The sequence below is a fragment of the Phoenix dactylifera genome, chromosome 1, assembly GCF_051530095.1.
Source record: "Phoenix dactylifera cultivar Ajwa chromosome 1, Ajwa_hap1_PhDact_Kaust_v1.1, whole genome shotgun sequence".
Taxonomy (NCBI): Eukaryota; Viridiplantae; Streptophyta; class Magnoliopsida; order Arecales; family Arecaceae; genus Phoenix; species Phoenix dactylifera.
Genome location: NC_143190.1, coordinates 50,248,595 through 50,268,834, shown reverse-complemented (window position 1 = coordinate 50,268,834; position 20,240 = coordinate 50,248,595). Strand labels below are relative to the sequence as shown.

Here is a 20,240-nt window from a genome sequence, read left to right as displayed (position 1 = left end):
GCTACTTTCATCATGATGTTAGTTCCCGGAGAGTGTAAATTTTTTACTCATGAAAGAGAGCGACAATATTTTGACCACAGGAGAGGAAAATATTGTCTGATACATGATATTGTATTTTGTCCATCAGCTTATCCAAGCAAGTCCCTGGGCCAAATTAAACACATTCCAGCTACGAATTATGATGGATAATAGCAAATTAGCAATCATGAACCTCACTATTGGTTCGATGAAGTTTTTGCTGATGTGGATTTGTTTGCTGGTTCATGCAATCCTACGACCATGTGATGCAGCACAGTATCTTAACACCCTTTTTCTTTTTTGTTCGTTTTCTGGATATCAGTTCTCTTAACAGTTACACCCTTCGAAGCCAAGATAGGTGCTGCTTAGATTCTCAGCATGCTACTCAATAATAGAGTCTGCTCCGCGCTCCTGCACTGCAAAGTTATTTTATGCCAGATTCTCCTCATGATTGGGACATCTACAGCCCTTAAGACTAATTGCCATTGTTTGAATTAATTTATCCCTAATAGGTTCCGGCGCCCATGATAATGGGGATGAGAAAAAGAAGACGAGAAAATTATTTGGGAAATCAAAGCTTGCATTCACGTTTCATTTTCCCCCGCGGGTAGGGTGATGACCGATGCTGAGAGATGCATAAAATGCTAGAAAGGAATCATGTTCTCTGTTTCCCTGGTTTCTTTATTCCTCTTAAATAGTAGCATACATATCATGACGGTAACCTCGTATAATGGGTCTTATTAGAGGCTTTGTACAAGGAAATACCTATAGACACCACATGTGATCATAACCTCGTATCACTAAGGATTCAATGGGCCTGATCATCGCATGGCTAGTGCAGTCAAAGGCTACCCAATTTTCTGTTGAGAACCACTGCTTCAGGATCTTTCTTCCATGTGCAACAGAGCAGCATCATCAATTAAGCTATAGTCATTGTCCTTTCCCACAAAAGCATATTCCAGGTCCAGAGAACCAGATCAGAAAAGCTCTAAAATTTTGAAATAGTTGGAAATGTACGATCGAACAGAAAGGTACTCCATTGGCAGTTCTACTACAGCAAAACTTAGCGTACTCTTAAAAAAAGTAACCATTAAATTTCTCCTTTTGCAAGGCATTTTTGCCCATGGAGGCGGATCCACCGGCTCACATTGCAACACTTCCTCACATTGGAAACTTCCTGAGGGCCGTCCCAACAAGTGTGCAGACAGTAGGTAGATCATAATAAAATTAATGAAAACCCCCTTTTCTCCTGTAAGTTGATAGTTTCACAGGAATCACACTTGCACGAGGCGAAAAAGCATTCCCAACATTACAGAACAACAGAGAATGCCCACTTCCCCTGACAACAGCTGCTTCGTCTGCGTTTCACCTACCCTTCCTGTTAAATTTCTTATCTTCTCCTGAGCCTTTTCTTTACCTTCCTCTTTTTGACTTGAAGTTTACTATACGTGGAAACAGATATGGTACAATGATCATGGCATATTGTTGATGTGTGCCTAATACATCCTTGACATGCCGAATTGAACAGCACCAACCTTCCTGTGAGCAGCAGCAGCAGCAGCAATCCCATTGAAGGGGGATTTTGCCTGCAGCAAGTTTGCCTCCATCGTGATTCTGTCAGCTGGATCAGCCCTGGTCCCCCCTGAAAGAAAGAAGGGTGAAGCCCTCATATCAAGAGCTATGTCTGGCGCCATCTTGCCGGGAATGAACTGTTGAGGTGGTTTGTGCTGCTGTATATATTCCTCCCTCTCCACCTCTGCTGTGCCTGTGTCGGAGTTCTCAAACTTGTCTGTGGTCCTATGGAAACAGTAAGCTGGAGGAATGGCAGGATGCGGCGGAAGCACAGGATTCCTTATCAGCCTTCTTGGGTCATAGGCATCCTTAAGACTTCCATTCTCGTAAGGCATTACCGGCCCAACAACCTTTCCTGGCCTACCTGGAAAAAGGGGAAAAAATAAAAGGGTTCATAGTGCAGCACTAGAATCATATCTGTTTCTTGATATGGTTAATTTAGTACTGAAGCACACACAAGTTGGAATCCTTTGAGGTGCCTGTGAAGTCTTTGACATATTTCCCGACCACCTTTCTGTGTCTCGAGGATTCTTACATCCCTCATCTGAGGTCTGCCTGTTTCTATATAAATCCATATTGGCTTGTTCCTTGGGAGGAATTGGAGTAGAATGAACCACTGTAGACCTAAAAGACACAAGTAAAGGATGATCAAATATTCGCACAAAAATCAATTGAAGGAAAAAGGGTGTGCGTATATTACAATCAAAAGAATAATGCTTCAAATAACATGTTATCATATATACACCAACCATTTGCGGTGAGATTTCCAACTCACAGTAAATCAAAAAATTATAAAGGGGTGTTTGGTTGCAGAATAGGTGGGGGACACTCCCCCAAATTCTTGCCAAACGCCTTAGAATAGGAGCTTATACACTGGTGGTGGGATATTCCCAAAATGGCATAAGTTTATTCCACTAAAATGGAGAAATAGATTTACACTGCGGAATAGGCTCGTCCCTAATCTCGTCAATTACCATTTTACCTTATCCACTCTCTAAACACTCAGAAAAGTGAGAGGGCAGCTTGATGTTTGTGATAAAATCCAAATTATTCCCTCCACCTATTCCCTGCGCTCATTCCTCAACCAGACACCAAAAGAGGCCTATCATCTCTTCAACAGTGCAAGGGATATCCCTTCCGAGGCATATTCCGCAACCAAACAGCACCAGCATTGGTAGTTCCGATATGCATATACATACATATATTCCGATATGCATATACATACATATATGCATAATATATATATATACACACACACACATAATATTAAATTTATTTCAAATGTCCGGCATGTGCTGCATACCCAAGGGCATCGGAAAGCCTGTCAGGCTAGCACACATGCTGGACGCAGGGCTTTTCCTATTGAATAAGTAGAGATATAGTTCCTATAATTCCTATAAAGCACTCTCCTCACAGTATGACTTGGGTTAGGGATAAACAACTATATATTAAGCCCTAGTCTTAGAATAAAAATATGCTCCTGGCTCCTGATTCAAGATATTCTTCTCATTTTCTTATGCATAAGCCATGCTCATAATTAAGCCTCTTGACATGCCTCAGATCAGCAAGCAAGAAAATCTAATTGCAGGCAGCACTCTTGAACAATCATCAGGGTAGAGAATGCAGTTACCAACACCACTTATGTAGAAAGTACTACACAATCAGCAACTGATATAATCACAGCAATTCACCAATGACTTGCTGCCAAAACAAGATTACGTATGTGTAAGTTACAGCATTCAACACAATATGCAAGTTCCCATGCATACCATCATTGGTATAATGTATCCCTAGAACCCCCTCATTATCAAGCATGGCTAATTAAAAGATACCAAGCACCGGTTTGCTGTCATTACCACAGGATGCCTGACCTTTGAGACCAAAATCAAAATAGATTATGCATATGCAACTGCTATGAGCCTCATACGCAAGATGATATCCTACATAAAGCTTATCTGCTAAACACGAGTACACAACGAAAAGCATGAGATGCCATCATCTTCAAGATAGCTAAATGTCGCATGCATGAGGGTGCACAGAAGATTACCTAGGGAGAGATGCATGCTTTCTATCTATTGGAATCACTGGCCCGCTTTTACCACCATTTTCCTCAAGGTGAGCAAATTGCTTCCTGAATTGATCGACGGCACTGCATAACAGAAGCAGACAGATAATATTACCACAGTTGCAAATGTAAAATACATACAGTGAAAACCAGAATATAGGATGAAAGCGAGGGAGGAAAAGAAAGGATTGGCAAAAGTAAAACCTAGGATAGAGGAAGGTTGTCCTCTCTGTTCCACTAACATAGTCCTTGAGCAATTGCGGATGATATTCCAATATCTCACGGAAGATAAGTTCCCTAATGTCTTCTTTGGTCACTCTTCGACGCTCAAACTCAAACTCCATCTTTGTGATTGGTTGGCAAGATGGTTCTCTCTCTACTTTAGCCAGGCCTTTGAAGTATGGATCAGACAATGCCTGATAAAATGTCAAATACGGAAAATCACAACTTTTGCGCAGATTACAAGCCATCAGGACACTACCCTCATAATAAATAATTGATGTAAAATTAAAACTGTTTAAGAAACATAAAGCAAAAAAAAAAAACAAGAATAGAAGAATAAAGAGATGCATCTGATTAAATATGCATACCTCTTCAGCAGTTGGCCGGTCCTTGGGATCAAAAGCTAAAAGCCTTTCCAAAAGTTTAAGTGCTAAAGGATCTGCATTTGGAAACTTCTGTGAAAATGGTACGGGCTGTTTTTTCCTCATAGTGCTCAAGTATCTTCTTGCCTTCTCATTTCGGACCTGAAAATAAAAAGACCCAAACATCATACGAGGGGGACCTTCTGCACTGTTTTTCTAGGCTATTCATGGAACGAATAATGTCATACCCGAGATATCGTATCCAAGGAAGGTGTTCCAAGAAGATCAGTCATCAAATCCAACTGATGAACCACATTCTTACCAGGAAATAGAGGCTTCCCTGTTAGGACCTCAGCAAAAATGCAACCTATGCTCCAAATATCAATAGCAGGAGTGTACTGCAATTTCAGAAATAATCACTCAGCATCATCACGAAGGGCAACTCCACATTCCAAAACATGAACAAAAAGATAACACCAAACTGAATATCAAACTCGACACACAGTACCTGTAAGATATGATATTCAGTTTGCAGAAGAGTTCAGAATCCTTCCTGAACAAGCACTTTTTAATTACTAAAAATTATTTTAGGCTTTGAAAGTTTATGAAGAAATCCACCCGCAGGTGACTACTAAAGTAAACTTATCAGTACATTTAAGGATGTTTTGATGGTTCTCCCAGCTTCCCAGGAGTCCATAAAAGACTCCACAATGCATAATGAAGTTGACAAACAAAGAGAACAACAGTTGATACATGTCCAGGTGACGATATTCCTTTTAGAAAACATAATATGGTATATACCTTGAAGTGGCTTCCTCAGCCATGTCAATCCCTTGGCCATCAATTTTCATTACCAAATAAATAGCAATATGGACTCTCTGACTATCCTTCACAGGGAAGGAGCGAGAGTGCTGCCCATACAGGTCAAAGGTGTTTTTTTTGCAACTACAGAATTTTTGCTTGGACATTGTACTACTAGTAATGACAAGGCTGATAATGTAAACAAAGAAAAAGGAGCATGACATTTATTAGATAAATTCTTTGAAAGTCTTGACATTTGTGTGCCTCCAAAATAATATTAAAGCTTCTTTGGCAAGCATTGTTTTGTGGCAGGAGCTTCTTAAAAGTCATTCCGTGTAAGAAGAACAATAAAACAAGGGCAGAGTCATCTTTAGAAATGTTTGTCTGGAAAATGAAAGAGCTGAAGAAAGTCCATGCATCACAGGAATAAATGATGAGTGAGAAGCTTGAGGAAAAAACATTCTAGCAGAATAGATATTGCTTTGGATGTTGAATAGGATTCCTGATGCTTTTGAGAATCTACTAACAGAAATTTAACCACACATTGACATTATAGTTGAACTATAAGCTTATTTAACAGAGACATTTTTATCAGTAAAGTTCCTAGAGCATGCTGAGAACAGATGTTCTCCCAGTTCAGTTACTGGACATTGGAAATAATGTCATTGGCAAAAGAAACTTAGTGTAGCAAGTCATAAGGAAGAAACAGCATGAACATTAACACCCAAATGGCAAAGTCTATTAAAAAAATCAATCTAAAAAAAATAAAAATTATAAAGAGAAAGATTAAAGAAGCAAATGGAAAAGAAACAGCACATACTTGAGACCATGGAACAGGCACTATTTTGTAAGAAAGTCAGTCAGCAAATCCTCAGATAGGATTCATTAAAAAACATAACAAACCTATGCAAAAAGCCAAACTAAGTGTGTTCACACTTTCAAAGCACTGATGGATGCATGATATGACATTACAAATAAAAATACTAATACATAGTCTTTTTGGTTCTGCACATTCAACATGACGTTTTTTTTCACCACAATAGAACAAAAATATTACTGTTTAAAGAAACCCAAAATCATACTCTAAATGACTATTATGGAACAGTACAAAGCATTACCTTAGAAAAGAATGACCCACATAGCTCAGGAGCTCTGTACCATCTGGTTGCAACATAATCCTGCATAACATAGTGATGCTTCAGAAGGTGAAAATAAGTACTAGATTGGTGCCAGATGCCAGATTGAATGAACTAAACTGGCAATTGAGGAACTGAATGAGCTAGATACTAGCAAACAGATAAAAAGACACTGACATAAGAAAATCAGTCCCATGTTCTTGACATACCGTCCAAAATATTGTTGTGGGGGTATCACTGAATGCAACTCTTGCTAATCCAAAATCACAAATTTTGAGTTTGCAATTAGCATTTGCTAAAATGTTCTTTGGCTTTAAATCACGATGATAAACATTAGCTGCACGCAGATGGGTCTGAATTAGAATAGTGCTAAACATGCTGCCGCTACCAATTCTAAACATGCTACCACTACCAATAACAAACTACAAGTACATTCCAGCAAGCAAATAATGCAGAACATTGCCAATGCATCATACATATATATATTGCACACTCAGTGATGAATTAAAAGCATAAGTACATTTCTCATAATTCATAAAAAAGGACTTTTTGGTAAATGGAGCAAATGCAAGTTAACACCATTAAGTTTAAATAAAACTAATGGAACCTTAAATTACTATGATTTTGTGCATATAAAATACCAAAAAGGAGAATCAGAAAACATGCAGTGAAAACTGAATGAAAAGATTCAGGTGCATGCCTGTATGGATATATTTCAAAGCACGGAGCAGCTGATAAAGAAAAAACTGATAATGTTCTTTTGTCAGGTCGTCATTAGCCTTGATGACTTGATGAAGATCTGACTCCATGAGCTCAAAAACAACATAAATATCTTTGAAATCCCTTCTTGATGGAGGCAGCAAGATGTGCTTGATCTCTACAATGTCAGGATGCCTTAGAAGCCTGAGAAGTTTAATCTCACGGAGAATCCGTGCAGCATCAGATATGTGCTCAAAGATATCATGTATCTTCTTGATTGCCACTTTTTCTCCAGTATGTGTGTCAATTGCCGAACACACAACTCCATAGCTTCCTTTACCAACGACCTCCTGAATTTTGTATCTATTGGCATCACCATATTCACTGAAAAAGTCCATCTCTGATGAAGTCTGAAAAATCATTCAATTGCAATAACTGATGAGATTTACAGAAATACAGCAACAACTATTATCAACGCTGGATATAGCAGAGGAAAAATATGCTTTATGGCATCAAAAGAAAACTGGAATGAAGTGGAATTTTAACAGCAGATTTTACTAAAACAGGCCATCTCAACATAATATGCATCTCTCTCAAAAGTTGTATGAATCACAAAAAAAGAGTATCCCAATGCACGAGGAGCTCTTGCCCCTTTGGGTTTGAGGAGAGTCAAATTTATGCAGTTTTACCCTTGCCTAGGGGGAGGACGTTTCCGTGTTTCGAGCCCATCATATCTAGATCACAATAGAGCAACCTTATTGTTGCATCAAAGCCCAGCCTCTAAAAATTGTATAAGCCACAGAAATTACTGCATAAATTATTGTTAACATGAAGAATTTACTAATCATTAATTGAAAATGATTAAAAAACAACTACAGTGAATTACCGCATTCTCGAGTCCTACCTACTACTCCCCCTATAGCTCTTGGAGAGTTCAAGATAATTTCATTTAAATCAATTAAATGCTTAGAATTTTATAAAGGCATCAAAAGTAAAAGGGGAAAGCAAGCAGGCTATTATGTAAATACATACACATGCATACATAGATACATGCATGGATGCATGCATACATATATGTATATGCAAAATACAAGATGGTTTCAGAAATATATATTTCAGTAAATGCAAGGAGCTTAGAAAAAAATACCTTTTTTTGCTTTATCAAAGTAAAATTGTTAGAGCAGGTTGCTAATATATTTAAAAGATTCTTGGTGTCACATATTCAGTGACCCACATGTCCTTGTGACAGGTGTCGCTTGTCATACATGACGCTACACCGGTCACAGGCGTTGACTCTCAACTTTATTGAATTTTCAAAAAATGAATTTTTTGCGAATTTAAGCATAGAAATTATCACCAAGAGCCAACTCAGACGTGACTTACGCATGCCGAGCCTCTCAATCTTTAATGTCTTATCTTTGTTCTGTTCACAAAGCACCAGAACAGGTTCAACTATGTCTAATGAAAATTCAACTCAATTTCACATTCTCACCAGTTCTGAAAACGGAAACAAGAATAGAAACAACGGCAACAACAAATGAAATTCCCAAAATTCCTCGCTTACGCTCAACAAATGCCTTGCCCCAACCCCAGAAACCACACAGAACCGGCAGTTGAACAAACCGATAACTTCTGCAAAATTCAGCCGAAACTAGCGGATAATTGACGGGAGTTGCTTCGTCATGAGATGTTCAAGAACAACTCAAAAGGAAACCGACCTTTTACACTAACAGTCGCTTCATCCAAGAAAAAAGAAAAGCGAGGAAGAAAAATATCACAGATATGCTGAAAGTGGGTGTAGAACCTGATTCTTAGAAAACAATCTTGTCCTAGAAGAGGAACCTATTGTGCTAAGCTTTGAAACAGGGGGTGATCATATTTCTTCTAAACAAGTCACCTACCGTATAAAAGATAACAAGGAAAAACAAAGGAAAAATAAAATACATCGAACCATGGAATCTCCAACATTGAATCCAAACGTCCAAACAAAAAGAAGATGCGGTAATTAGACCCCATTGGAATGATTCCAAGAAGCAACAGAAATCTTGAATCAGACGGAAAGAAGCCGTAAAAGAAACACTAGAAGAAGATGACTGCAAAAAGAAAAAGGAAAAGAAGAAAGGCGATTTATCAAAGAGAACGAGCGTGAATAGCAAACACCCGGATGATGTAACAAAAAAAAAAAAAAACAAATCCCGTTTTTCTACGAAAAACTGGCCCTAAGAAACCAGATCTCACACCCAAATTGAACAGAGAAGCAAAACCAATAGCCTAAGAACAGATCAAGAAAAAAGACCGACCTTCTTTCTCTGATCTTGCTGCATTTCTTAACAAATCTCCAAATCGAACGATCCAAGATCCAGCCTTTCCCTCTTCTTTTTTCCCTCTTTCCGCTACCTTCCTTTCTTCTTTAAAAATAGCTACTCAAATCGGACTCAAAACTCACTAGAAAACAAAATATTTACGAAGAAATCAGCCACATTTGCCCCACCTACCCCTGCTCCGGATCACCAACCCGCAGTCCCACCCCGGCTTCCTCCAATTCTCCGGATAACATAAACACGGAAGCCGATCGATCCGATCCCTCATGCAAATCCCCGCCCTCGAGACGACAACGCGAGCGACAACGCCTCCGGCCACCCCGATCATAAAGCGATCAAGAAGCCCCTCCTCCACCCCGCCTCCTTCATCTCCACCGCCGCCGCGCCCAGTCCCATACAATTCCGATCCAAGAACCACACTAGAAATCAACCGAGGCCGAGGTCGAGTTAGAAAACGAAAACGGACGGAAGGAAGACGCGGGGAAGGAGTCCAGACCCTAACCCTAGCCGGAAGGTTCGCTCCGATTCTTGGAGAGAAGAAGAAGAGAATGGGGAGAGGAGGAGAGCGGTGGGGGATCTTCTTATTGCTGTCGTTCTTGTAACCATGAATCTAGGGCGTTTTCACATTCTCGGGGACGAGAATGCCCCTCACCGGCAAGCGGGCGGCGTAGTATACGGCGGTGGCAGTATCCGGTAAATAAAGCGGGGTACTGGGGGCTTTTTAGGACGCGGGGGGTGGGTGTGCGTTGTAGCGGATCGGGTCGGATTCGGCGGGTGGCTGCTAGCTTTGCCTTTGCGTGCGTCCTGGACTTGGTAGCTCCCGTCCTCGCGGCTGGCGCTGGCTGACCGTGGGAGGAGGAAACGTGGAATCTTCTTTTAGCCGTTGGGGGAGACACGGATGAATTAATGGGGTGAGAGTTTAAAAAAGAGGAAGGGGGGGTTAAGTTCTGGCTAGAGGAATTGATATCTCAACTAATTATTTTTTTATTTTTTTTAGGTTTCAAGTTTGGTTTTTCTAGAGCCAACCGTTGCAGGTTTGCAATTGATATCTCAACTGAAATCATGCTTTTCTTCTAAGACTCTCTGCTCATATCTAATGTGTAGTCGGTTTATAAGTTGTGTCATAGATAACTTATATTTCATTTAATGTAAGTGGAGACTTCATACATCTATTTGTATTAAAAGAAGGAAAAAATGGTGGCACGCTTCTACATAATTTAGCAATTTGGAATTTGTAAATTATGCAACATAAATGTCTACTCTAAAAGAGATGCTGTGAATTAAAAAAAAAAAAAAAACATAAAGGTGCAATTTAGGGATAGTGTGCTTGAATGAATAATGATTTTACCAATGGGTCTGAAAAAAATTTATTCATAAGTGAGACTCAAGATGATTGATTTCAATTGCATAAAAAAGTACATTCTTTTTGAGAAAAAATGGAATGAGGAGAATGCTGACTGATTCAGTAAAGCCTGTTGTGCAAAAAGAAGAGGATTAGATTAGATTAGATTAGATTCTATCTCAACCAAATTTTCATTCTCTAATAAAAAAAAGACTGGATAAATAAAAATTATAATATTTATGTTCGTATAGAAATTAGCTTTCTAGAAAAGAAAAATAAAGAGAAAAAATAAGTAGCTTGTCCATGACACATGTATGGAATGCATCCACTTCTTGCTCAAAACCACAAACTTGGTAAAAATATTTGAAACGTGTATTTCGGTATGGGCTCAAGAACTTGGCCGGGAGGTCACTTTGCAAGTTTTGGATGTGATGATCTGACATTGATTTATTTTCACAACAGCATGAAGTAATTTAGTATGTTAGTTCTCAATCAATCTCTCTTCTTCAAAAGAAAACGACCTTGCATCCGTTTGAAAACCTTCCCTTTGATTTAAAAGGCAGACCAATCATTGCACGGTAAGAAATGGTAACGTTTAGTTGCCATGGTCCTAACCTACCCCCCATCCTCTCCCCTTTGAAAGTTCTTGAAAATATCCCCCAATAGTTGGGTATCTCCTGTTCTATAATATTAGGTATGGTGTTTCTCCATCCATAAGTTCAAAAAAAATGCATTGTGAATGATTTTTTTCATGCTTCGTAGACCCAATAATCTAAATCGATCAAAGAATAGACTATGATTGCAAAGATAATAGCCTTGCAGGCAACAAAAATTTAAGGGTGCTAATTTTCTTGTGCAAAGAATTTCTTACATGACAGCATACTTAAGAGCTGAATTAAGCGATGAAGATCTCGCGATCGTTGTTTGTTGAGGGTTCTCAAAATAAGATATGCAATTTGAGTAACTTATACACAATGAGGGGAAAAAATAAATAAATTATTTAAATAAAACATTCTAAAAAGTTATTATATTGCATATGACCCTATACTAGTAAAGACTTCCTGCTCATGGATAGCGTATCTCCAGAGATAAACTAATACAGCTTACGCTCGATACCTCGTGGATTCTATATGTATTTTAATTTTTAACATGGGTCGGTCATATACTTTAATGATACATTTCTCATCCTCAAACCATCTAGAGAAGAGGTTTCAATAGTGATGATCTCCAAACAAGAGAACCTTTAATCTTTTGAGAACCTTTCAGTAGTTACCGTTATTAATCAATGCATTGAAAAAAACAAGTGCTGTTGTGAGGACCGTGCGGGCATATATTTAGTTCCATATCAATTATTCGTTGAGTAAATCTTAAATACTTATATAGAATCAAGAAACTCAAATAACTCAAATGATATCAGAGCGGACCCGACCCATAACCTATATAGACTAGAAAACACTGCAGTACGGATTCAATAAAGCTGACCACAGGCCGATCGTGTTGTTTTGTGATTAAACTTGAATGGATTTGAATTCTTAACCTAACGAAAACGTCGGAGATTAAACGGGAAGAGTATGTGAGGACCATGCTAACGTGTGTTTAGTCCCACATTGGTTATTTATTGGGTAGATTTTGAATATTTATATAGAATTATGAAACTGAAAATAATACCTTTCGCCTAGCTATTTTGGATGGTCGCTATTATAATTAATGCTATGACGATGGTTATCTTAAACCGTTGCCGGCATTGAGGCATGTCTTAGCAGCCTCATCTCAAATTAGCTATAAGCTCGCAGCCATTTCTACCCTTTCTCGTTCCAAGCATATGTACGGCCATGCAGTACACCAACCACAGGTGTGCATACACCAAGACTCCAACGAACGTAGCACTGGGACCTAGCTGTCCATTACCTGGGGTGACGCCTGGCTGTCCTTTTGGAGGTCAGAGAATAGGGGACAGCGAAGCCTATGGCTAAGAGCTGAGAAGGGGATGGGCTGAAATAGGATGGGACACCAATATATTTATATTTATAGTTATTTATTAAATATAAAATTTTATATTTATATTTATTTTAAATAGATATAGATAAAAAATATAGACGTAAATATAAATATAAATTAGATAATCAATTTTTTGACCATAGAATTAAAAATATTACTAAGTAGATAGTAAATCAAATTAATAATATGTTAATATGGTTATATATTTCTCTTAAAAATTAATAAGTTTTATATAAAGTTAAATAAAATTATAAATAAAATTAAATTTTTATATATGGATTAGATATTTTTATCGATATCTATATTTTTTACAGATATAAATATGGATACAAATATTAGTTGAATATTTAAATTTTTATCCATATTTAGTTAGATTTAAATACGAAAATAAAATTGGATCCATTTTTACCTTTAGAGCTCGTTTGGTTCGCAGGAAAAGAAGGGGAGAAAGTGTGGTCAACAGAAAAGTAATAAAATACCTCTTGTTTGGTTGGAGTTTTCAAAGGAGGGAGATGGAAAAGTTGTATTTCCATGAGAATATGATTTCCACATTTCATGGAAAAGTTTTTCCCATGAGGCGAGAATCACTCCATCTTTATTTTTTTCCAAAAAACCCTTTAGCATTAAAGAGGCATTAAAGATCTAACTTTTATTAAGGGTATAATGGGAATTACATATAACTTTTCCAGAAAAGTGAATGGTCAACCAAACATAAGTACTCTAAAAATCTGTTACTTTTCCATGTTAAACCAAACATGCCAAAAGTACATTCCCAGGCATTCTTTTCTTAGGAATTTTCTTGCTAGAAATCATATTCCTAGGAAAAAAATGCTTCACGCGAACCAAACAAACCCTTAAGGACAGTCATTCCCTAGTCCTCGCCATCTCACTGAATGCTAGTATTGATAGCTGACAAGCATACATAATATTTTAGATAGATTTGAATAAAAAATAAAATTAGACGGTCTGATCCACTTTTATTTTTTTAGCCTTTTAGTCCTTCCTGCATCTTACATCATTCCCCAATCCTCGCCTCCTCACCGTATGCTAGGGTTACGTAGTTTCCTACTTTCTTTTCGTGGACAGGCCAACGGCCAAGCAGCCGTTTGTTTTGACCCGGAAGCCTCGCCTGCCATTGACCATCGTTTAGTTTCTGATCTGAATTGGAGATTGTATCTTAGTCAATGATACATGGAGGTGAATTTCTACATTAGAAGTCAAAAAGAATCAGAAAGGAGGGAGGAAGCAAGGAAAACAAAAAAGGCAACTGAAAGGAAGACTCGGATTAGTCTCGATGTGCCAAACGCGGTAATTAACAAGGGAGGATCTTTTTGCCTTCTCCATCCCTTTACATGCAGGTACGTGAGTGCTGTTTGAGATCGCTGTCTCTTCTCTTCTTGGTCCAGGAATGATGGCGTGAAGGACGGCCATTTGGTGCGACGGATGGATGCCCAAAAGCTACAGCAACCAAACAATAACTCAAAATGGATTCCGCAAGGAACTTTATGGAGTGCACTGTCGAAATAGTCCTTCACACATATTCCAAGTCTCGCTGAACTGCAAAGTTTCTGATAAATAACCGGGTGGTTTAATGGGCAAGGCAGATTGGAACTTTTGGGACCAAGTTATTGAAACCATTTTCTGTTTGTTTTGAAGGTGTTACATATTTAAACCTTGATCTACAGTAACTATCTAAAATTCAAAAGCGTGCCAAGGACTTGCATGGCATAAAGCGTGCAGCAGTTGTTGTCACACGAGCGTTACCATTTTTTTCTATTTTATATTAGAGAAAATTATGGAGATGCTGCTATGAATTTGGGCAAAAAATACTTTGGTCCTAAAGTTCTAAAAAATTTAATTAGATCCCACAGCTTAAATTTTGTTGTAATATGGCACAATCGCCTATCTCCATTACAAATTGTTATCCCATGATAACCATGTGATAACAAAATCTTCGTAATATTCCAGAGATGCTCTTCCTACTAGCTTAGCGGAAGGTAATTGAAGAAGAGAGGAAGATAATCATAAAAAATTAGAAAAAAAAATTAAAAGAAAGACAAAAGGAAAAAAATTAAGGTGGGATCACCCATTGATTGCTTTGAGATATGCAGGTGGATGAATGATAAAAGATGGAACACTTTAAAATTTGTGTGGACGAATGAATGACTAGGATGAAGCCCTTTGAGATCTGTATGGTGGGTGATGGTACTTATCGGCAAGTTTGAATGACCATTAGAGGAGGTGGTGATCAATGTGGGTACAGACGATCACTCGTTGCTCGGAAAGCGGCAGGTGGATCGAACTTAGCGGACTGAGGCATTGATGTCCCTAGCCTCCATCCCTTGGCCTCGCTTGCACGGTACCTTTTGCTAAGCTGAAGCACCGTCAGAACAAAGGAGCGATACTTTTAGAATAGAAATCGTCCTCGAAACAAAGGCGCTATGCTCTTGGGACACGATTGTTTTGGCCTTGCTAACATGATGCCCTCAACCCCGACCCTTAGCCTCGCTGGACTGAGTTGGTCTCAGAACAAAGGAACAATGCCCTCAAGTGGAGGAAAAAATAGGAAAAAAATAGAGGATATGAGTAGGTGCGGATTTTGTCATCGTACTCACTAGCGGATCTCGCTAGCAGCATGAATCTCATCATTATTGACGCCTCCATCTCATCAAAGGAGGAGATGACTTGCTCGATCCATTGCTCGCTTTGAGATGTGTGCCGATAGAAATATGATGGAGTGCAGAAAGCTTTAAAATATATGCGGTAAGTAATCCAACGATGGTTTTGTGAAATGAAAATGAATCTTTTTTTACATGGGAACTACGATTTAGTCTCTCCAGAGCAAAAATATTTTTATCTTTTTTATTATTTTATTAATAATATCAAATTTTAAATAAATAATTAGCTATATTTCAACAAAAAAATTAAGTTACAGTGTCTAATTAAAGTTTTTAAAAAATTTAGAATCAAGCATTTCCAGTCCAAGTTTGAAGGATGTTTCCGTACTTTTTCTTTTTTTATAGTATCCAATCAAATGCTAGATTCCTCTTTTATATATTCTTTCTTTCTGACACGTGACTCCCGCGGTGTCGGTGCTGCTTGGCCTGCGGTTGCCATCAGCTCTGTTTTGGAGGTGCAACGTGTGAGAACTTCGGTGGTCGCATGCCCATTAATTTGGATTTTTTTTCTTTAATTTAGAAAACCACGTGACATATCGCATCGACGTCACGTCAGGGCTCTCGGGTGCGAGCGGCCAAGACTTGTCGCTGCCATGCTCACAGACCAAAACACGCAAAACACGCTTTGGTGTCTCAATCTCCGTTCGGCCGAGTAGGCAGGTATGCTTCGTTCCATATCGATTATTTAAATATTTATATAAAATTAAAAAATTTAAATAATATTTTTTAATTAGCTATTTTAGATGAGGTTTTAAGTTATGATAAATAATATCAAAGCAGGTCCGATCCATAACTTATGTAAAATAGAAGATACTGTAGCACCATGAATCTATTAGGACTGACCACAAGCCGATCATGGTATTTGTGACTAGATTTGAATAAATTTGAACTATTAGCCTAACGAAAATATTAGGACTTAAACGAAAAAATATGTGAAGATCCATACGGGATGAATCTTGGATACTTATACAAGATCAAGAAACTTAAATAATACATTCCGGCTAGCCATTTTGAGGGAGGTCCTGATTGTAACAAGTACCATCCCCAAGAAAGTTTTTTTTTTTAAAAAAAATATCTTGGTATAGTTCAGAAGATTTGCTGCCAAATATAAAATTGGTTGATTTGAGATGACCAAATTGCCAAAAAAAAAAATATCGCCTCCATGAACTTTTTCATGTAGGCAAAACAAATACCCTAAAGCCTATGAGCAAATATTAGTACATCATATATTTAATTAAGGTTACTATGTCTTAATGGAGTTTAGGTTGGTTTGCAATAAAATATTCCAATAATGAGAATTTTATTCAGCAAGCTTATGAGAGAAATTATGCACACTAGGTGAATATCATATTGGTTTCTTGCAAGTGCATCATCAGGCATGATTGTCCCACGACACATTGAAAATATAGTCATAGACTTCATGTATATTCCAATGCCTGGCATGCATTGCCTTTGTGGAATAAGATTTTTAGTCGAAGAAAAAAATAATTAACTGTCTAAGAAATATGATTCATTTATGTGTGTGGGTATAGCTTGTGATCAAATAGTATGGCTGGTTGATGCGATTAGTTATTCAAACTGTATCTACATAGCTAATTAGAATGATCAAAGTCATCTGAAAATATTATCTTTTTGGTAAGAAAAATTGTATTGATGCTTTAGAAGTCCTTTAGATGCCCATGATCATCCCTCTTTTTTTTAATCAGGCATTGAGTGGCTAGTACTTTTTCAAGCAGTTTGAAAGATTAATATTTATGCTTGAGCATATGTTGTTCTGCTATTGATATATCTTTTAGATATATTTGATATGACAAAATATAAGTTTCTAACCAAGATGGACTTTATGCTATTTTTGTTATGGAGAGACTGAAAAGATATAGAAAAAACAGAAAAATCAATTTAGATAACTATTAAATTTTAGGATATGAGATGCTGCTTATGTCAACGATGATATATAATAAGGCAAATCGAGACCCCAATTAAGATGAAAAGCAATGGAAAGTTTGAGATAATGAAATCTAAGAATTGAAATATGTCAAGTTGGCAAGCGTTTGTTGTCGATATGAGAAAAAGCTAGATTCGGGTTGGCTCAATATTTTTTTTAAAAAAAAATCACTATTTGTATGAACAAAGGATGGAATGGATTATCAATTTTTTCGAAGCCTAAGCGTAACGGTTTGCTGTAACATCCAATAAGCGCGTTTCATCATTGTCAACTCGTGGTGGGTGTCGAGTAAATTACATGGTGAAGCATATGGGTTGATGATTTCATCCTTTGGATAGGACGTTCATAACAAGAAGTTCCAAAGGATTTTTTTTTTTTTTATTTTTGATACAACAACGATTCATTTTGCATGAGTACGGTCAATAAAGTCAGAAAAAAGAAATTGGCAAAAAGAAAAGAAACAGTTTCGTGATTCTTTCCAAAGACCTTATCCGAATATTGGGCAGAAAATGAGGCAATCTACCCAGCAATCATGTTTGCCTTCTGATAGACATGAGTGATCCGGAAGGAGCCATGTCCTCTCGAAAACTTGTGCATGTCCCATAACAGCAGTTGTCTGTCGTTATTTCTGTACTAGTCTTGAATCCATTCGATCACCATGGCAGAATCTCCTTCAAAATAGATACAATTCACACCCAAAACGAGCCTCGCATAAGTGTGACCTTCCCAGATATCTCTCAACTCTGCTTCAATGATAGTCGTGCCGAAGATGCATCGTTCTCCGGGCATAATTAGTCTGGAGTCATAACCTCTATCACAAAGCTCACTCCTTCTCTGCCTCCACCATCGGACACACTACCGTCAAAGTTTCGCCTTAAAAAACCTAAGGGTTGAGGGCTCCTAAGAGATAGAGACAACTGGGACATGAATTTTTTCTGGCATCCGAGCCGGTATTAGCATTAACAGACCATAAAACCATCCAACTGCTCTATTCAAGTGGATCCTTTGGCCTCGCATGTGGCCGTTGTAACATCCTCATCTACACGACTTAATTCACCAACTTTGTGTAATTTTTTTATAGTACCGGCGAGTTATATTTTAAGTTCATATTGGCTCACCTGATTCAGCCACAGTGGATGTTATTTTTGAATTGGACTTTGCTCGCATAAGAAACACATGAGCACTTCATTTGATGGAAGAATTATAACAACACAGTGGGTCCATGATATGAGTCCTTCACCAATCAAAGGGAGTCAAAAACTCGATGCTGATGACCATGATGACGCATGACTGCATGCATGTCCCTATGCTTCCTTTCTTAATCGAGACCCTATGATTCTACTTCTAGATTGGGGGACCTCCTCCCTTCTATTGTAAATCCACCATGCTAATACTTTAGATAAGGAGATTATCCAGTAATAATCTATACCTCCTCTTATCATGTGGCATCTATTTGTCACCAACCCAATATTAATTTAATCCAAATCTCTACGATGATCGAACTCGCGGCCAAGTATGTTGCTACGAAATGTTGTTCTCTCTATTCTAAACTATTAGAATGAACTAATCAATTCAATCGATCTCTTTCTCACAGTTGGATTAATTAGTGCATCTTCTGTGGTTGCAGATACTGTAATCTTAGTTAAATGACATCTTAGAGGATTTTAGAATGCAAGTTTAGGTGAGGCATGGTCATCTTCCACCCTCTCCCATGGGTGATTAGTGAAGCTGGTTGCCTGTTTCCCAAAAAGTTATGCTTGACCTAACAGCGGTAGGCTCCATGGGGCCTACGGTGGATTTCTTAACCACTAAAACTTACAGTCGCTGCGTCAGCTTGAACAGCCAGCTCACCCTACCATGTATGGCTAGTGGCAAGTCACAAAGAGACCTTAACTAAATTAAATATAATGGAGATGGCCGAATACATAATGGATCAGACATTGATCGATCCAAACCTAATTTATTTATTAAATAAATCAATAATATAGATCCGAATCCGACTATTTTATTAAACAAATAATCTAGCTCGATCTACAATATATTGAAAACGGTTAAGCATTGCGATGTCTATTGATAGATGGCGCAGAAGAAAATTTTTAGGGATACTATGAGTAAGCCTTAGGCCTTAGGGGAGTCACTTTCCGATCCGGGTTCAATGATTAAGGAGTTTGAGTGAACACCCGGTGAAATGGATTTAGGAAAGCACGTGCCATCCTCACCTTAATTAAGAAAGACCAGAAGAGATTTAGCTATTGGAAGAATTCTTATAAAAAACCAGCATTATATTGATATAAAAAAGCAAAAAAAAACTACCATCAAGTGAAATCTCATATTTATTTATTCTCAATATTGTTTAATTTTCTACAACAGGCTCTGCCTTTTTCATTGATCAGGGGAGGAATAGAAAGGAGCAAAATCTTCTACCTTACCATGGATTTTATGGATGCTGTGATCCTATCATGCAGGAAAAGGTTTGAGACATAAAACATCACAAGTTTTTATATGTTATGATCGGAAAAATAACATAGTCATGCAGGAAGTCCAGAACCCTATTATGGCATCATTGGTTAGCATTACCAACACATTCACAAAGTTACCATTAGTATTGTCTTGATCACTAAATTATCATTAAACTACTTTTTTTGATTCTTGCCAATGGAACTTTGGCCCAAGTGTTGACACCTTACTCCTTGGTTGTACAAGGGACAAGTTTTGGGATTGAATCCTGAGAAGATATATATGTTTCTGACTGTTGTTTACGGAAAAAATATTGTTTGACTCTGTCTTAATCCTATAGATTGAATTAGCCCATTACTTTGGCTATTAAATAGAAAGCAAGCCATGTTTAATAACAATAAATTTCTTGCTACTCATTCTCACAGACCCAGACAACATAATACTTGTTCAAATGACACCAAGAGAATAACAACTACCATTACAAGTTAAGAAGTCGCTCTAAATACAAGTGAAACCACGATTTTTAGGTGGGAACCCCACATCAATGCTCACTAACAACGCGGTCCTTTGAATGTAGACTTAATTTCTTTGAAGGAAGAGGTCAACAATGCTGGGGGCTAGACA

The 20,240-nt window shown here is 37.9% G+C and overlaps 1 protein-coding gene across 1 annotated transcript; it reads right to left on the bottom strand.

Annotated features, from left to right (window-relative positions):
- Positions 1–660: 660 nt before the first annotated feature.
- On the bottom strand, positions 661–10,110 carry LOC103712682 (mitogen-activated protein kinase 10-like). The gene is made up of 10 exons (XM_008799266.6): positions 9,176–10,110; positions 6,877–7,285; positions 6,386–6,513; positions 6,159–6,218; positions 4,488–4,637; positions 4,246–4,401; positions 3,860–4,071; positions 3,638–3,739; positions 2,048–2,214; positions 661–1,954 (listed from the first exon to the last, which is right to left on the bottom strand). The coding sequence occupies exons 1-10, from the start codon at positions 9,197–9,199 to the stop codon at positions 1,515–1,517; spliced, it is 1,848 nt and encodes a 615-aa protein (XP_008797488.1). The 5' UTR covers positions 9,200–10,110; the 3' UTR covers positions 661–1,514.
- Between the last annotated feature and the right edge of the window lie 10,130 nt (positions 10,111–20,240).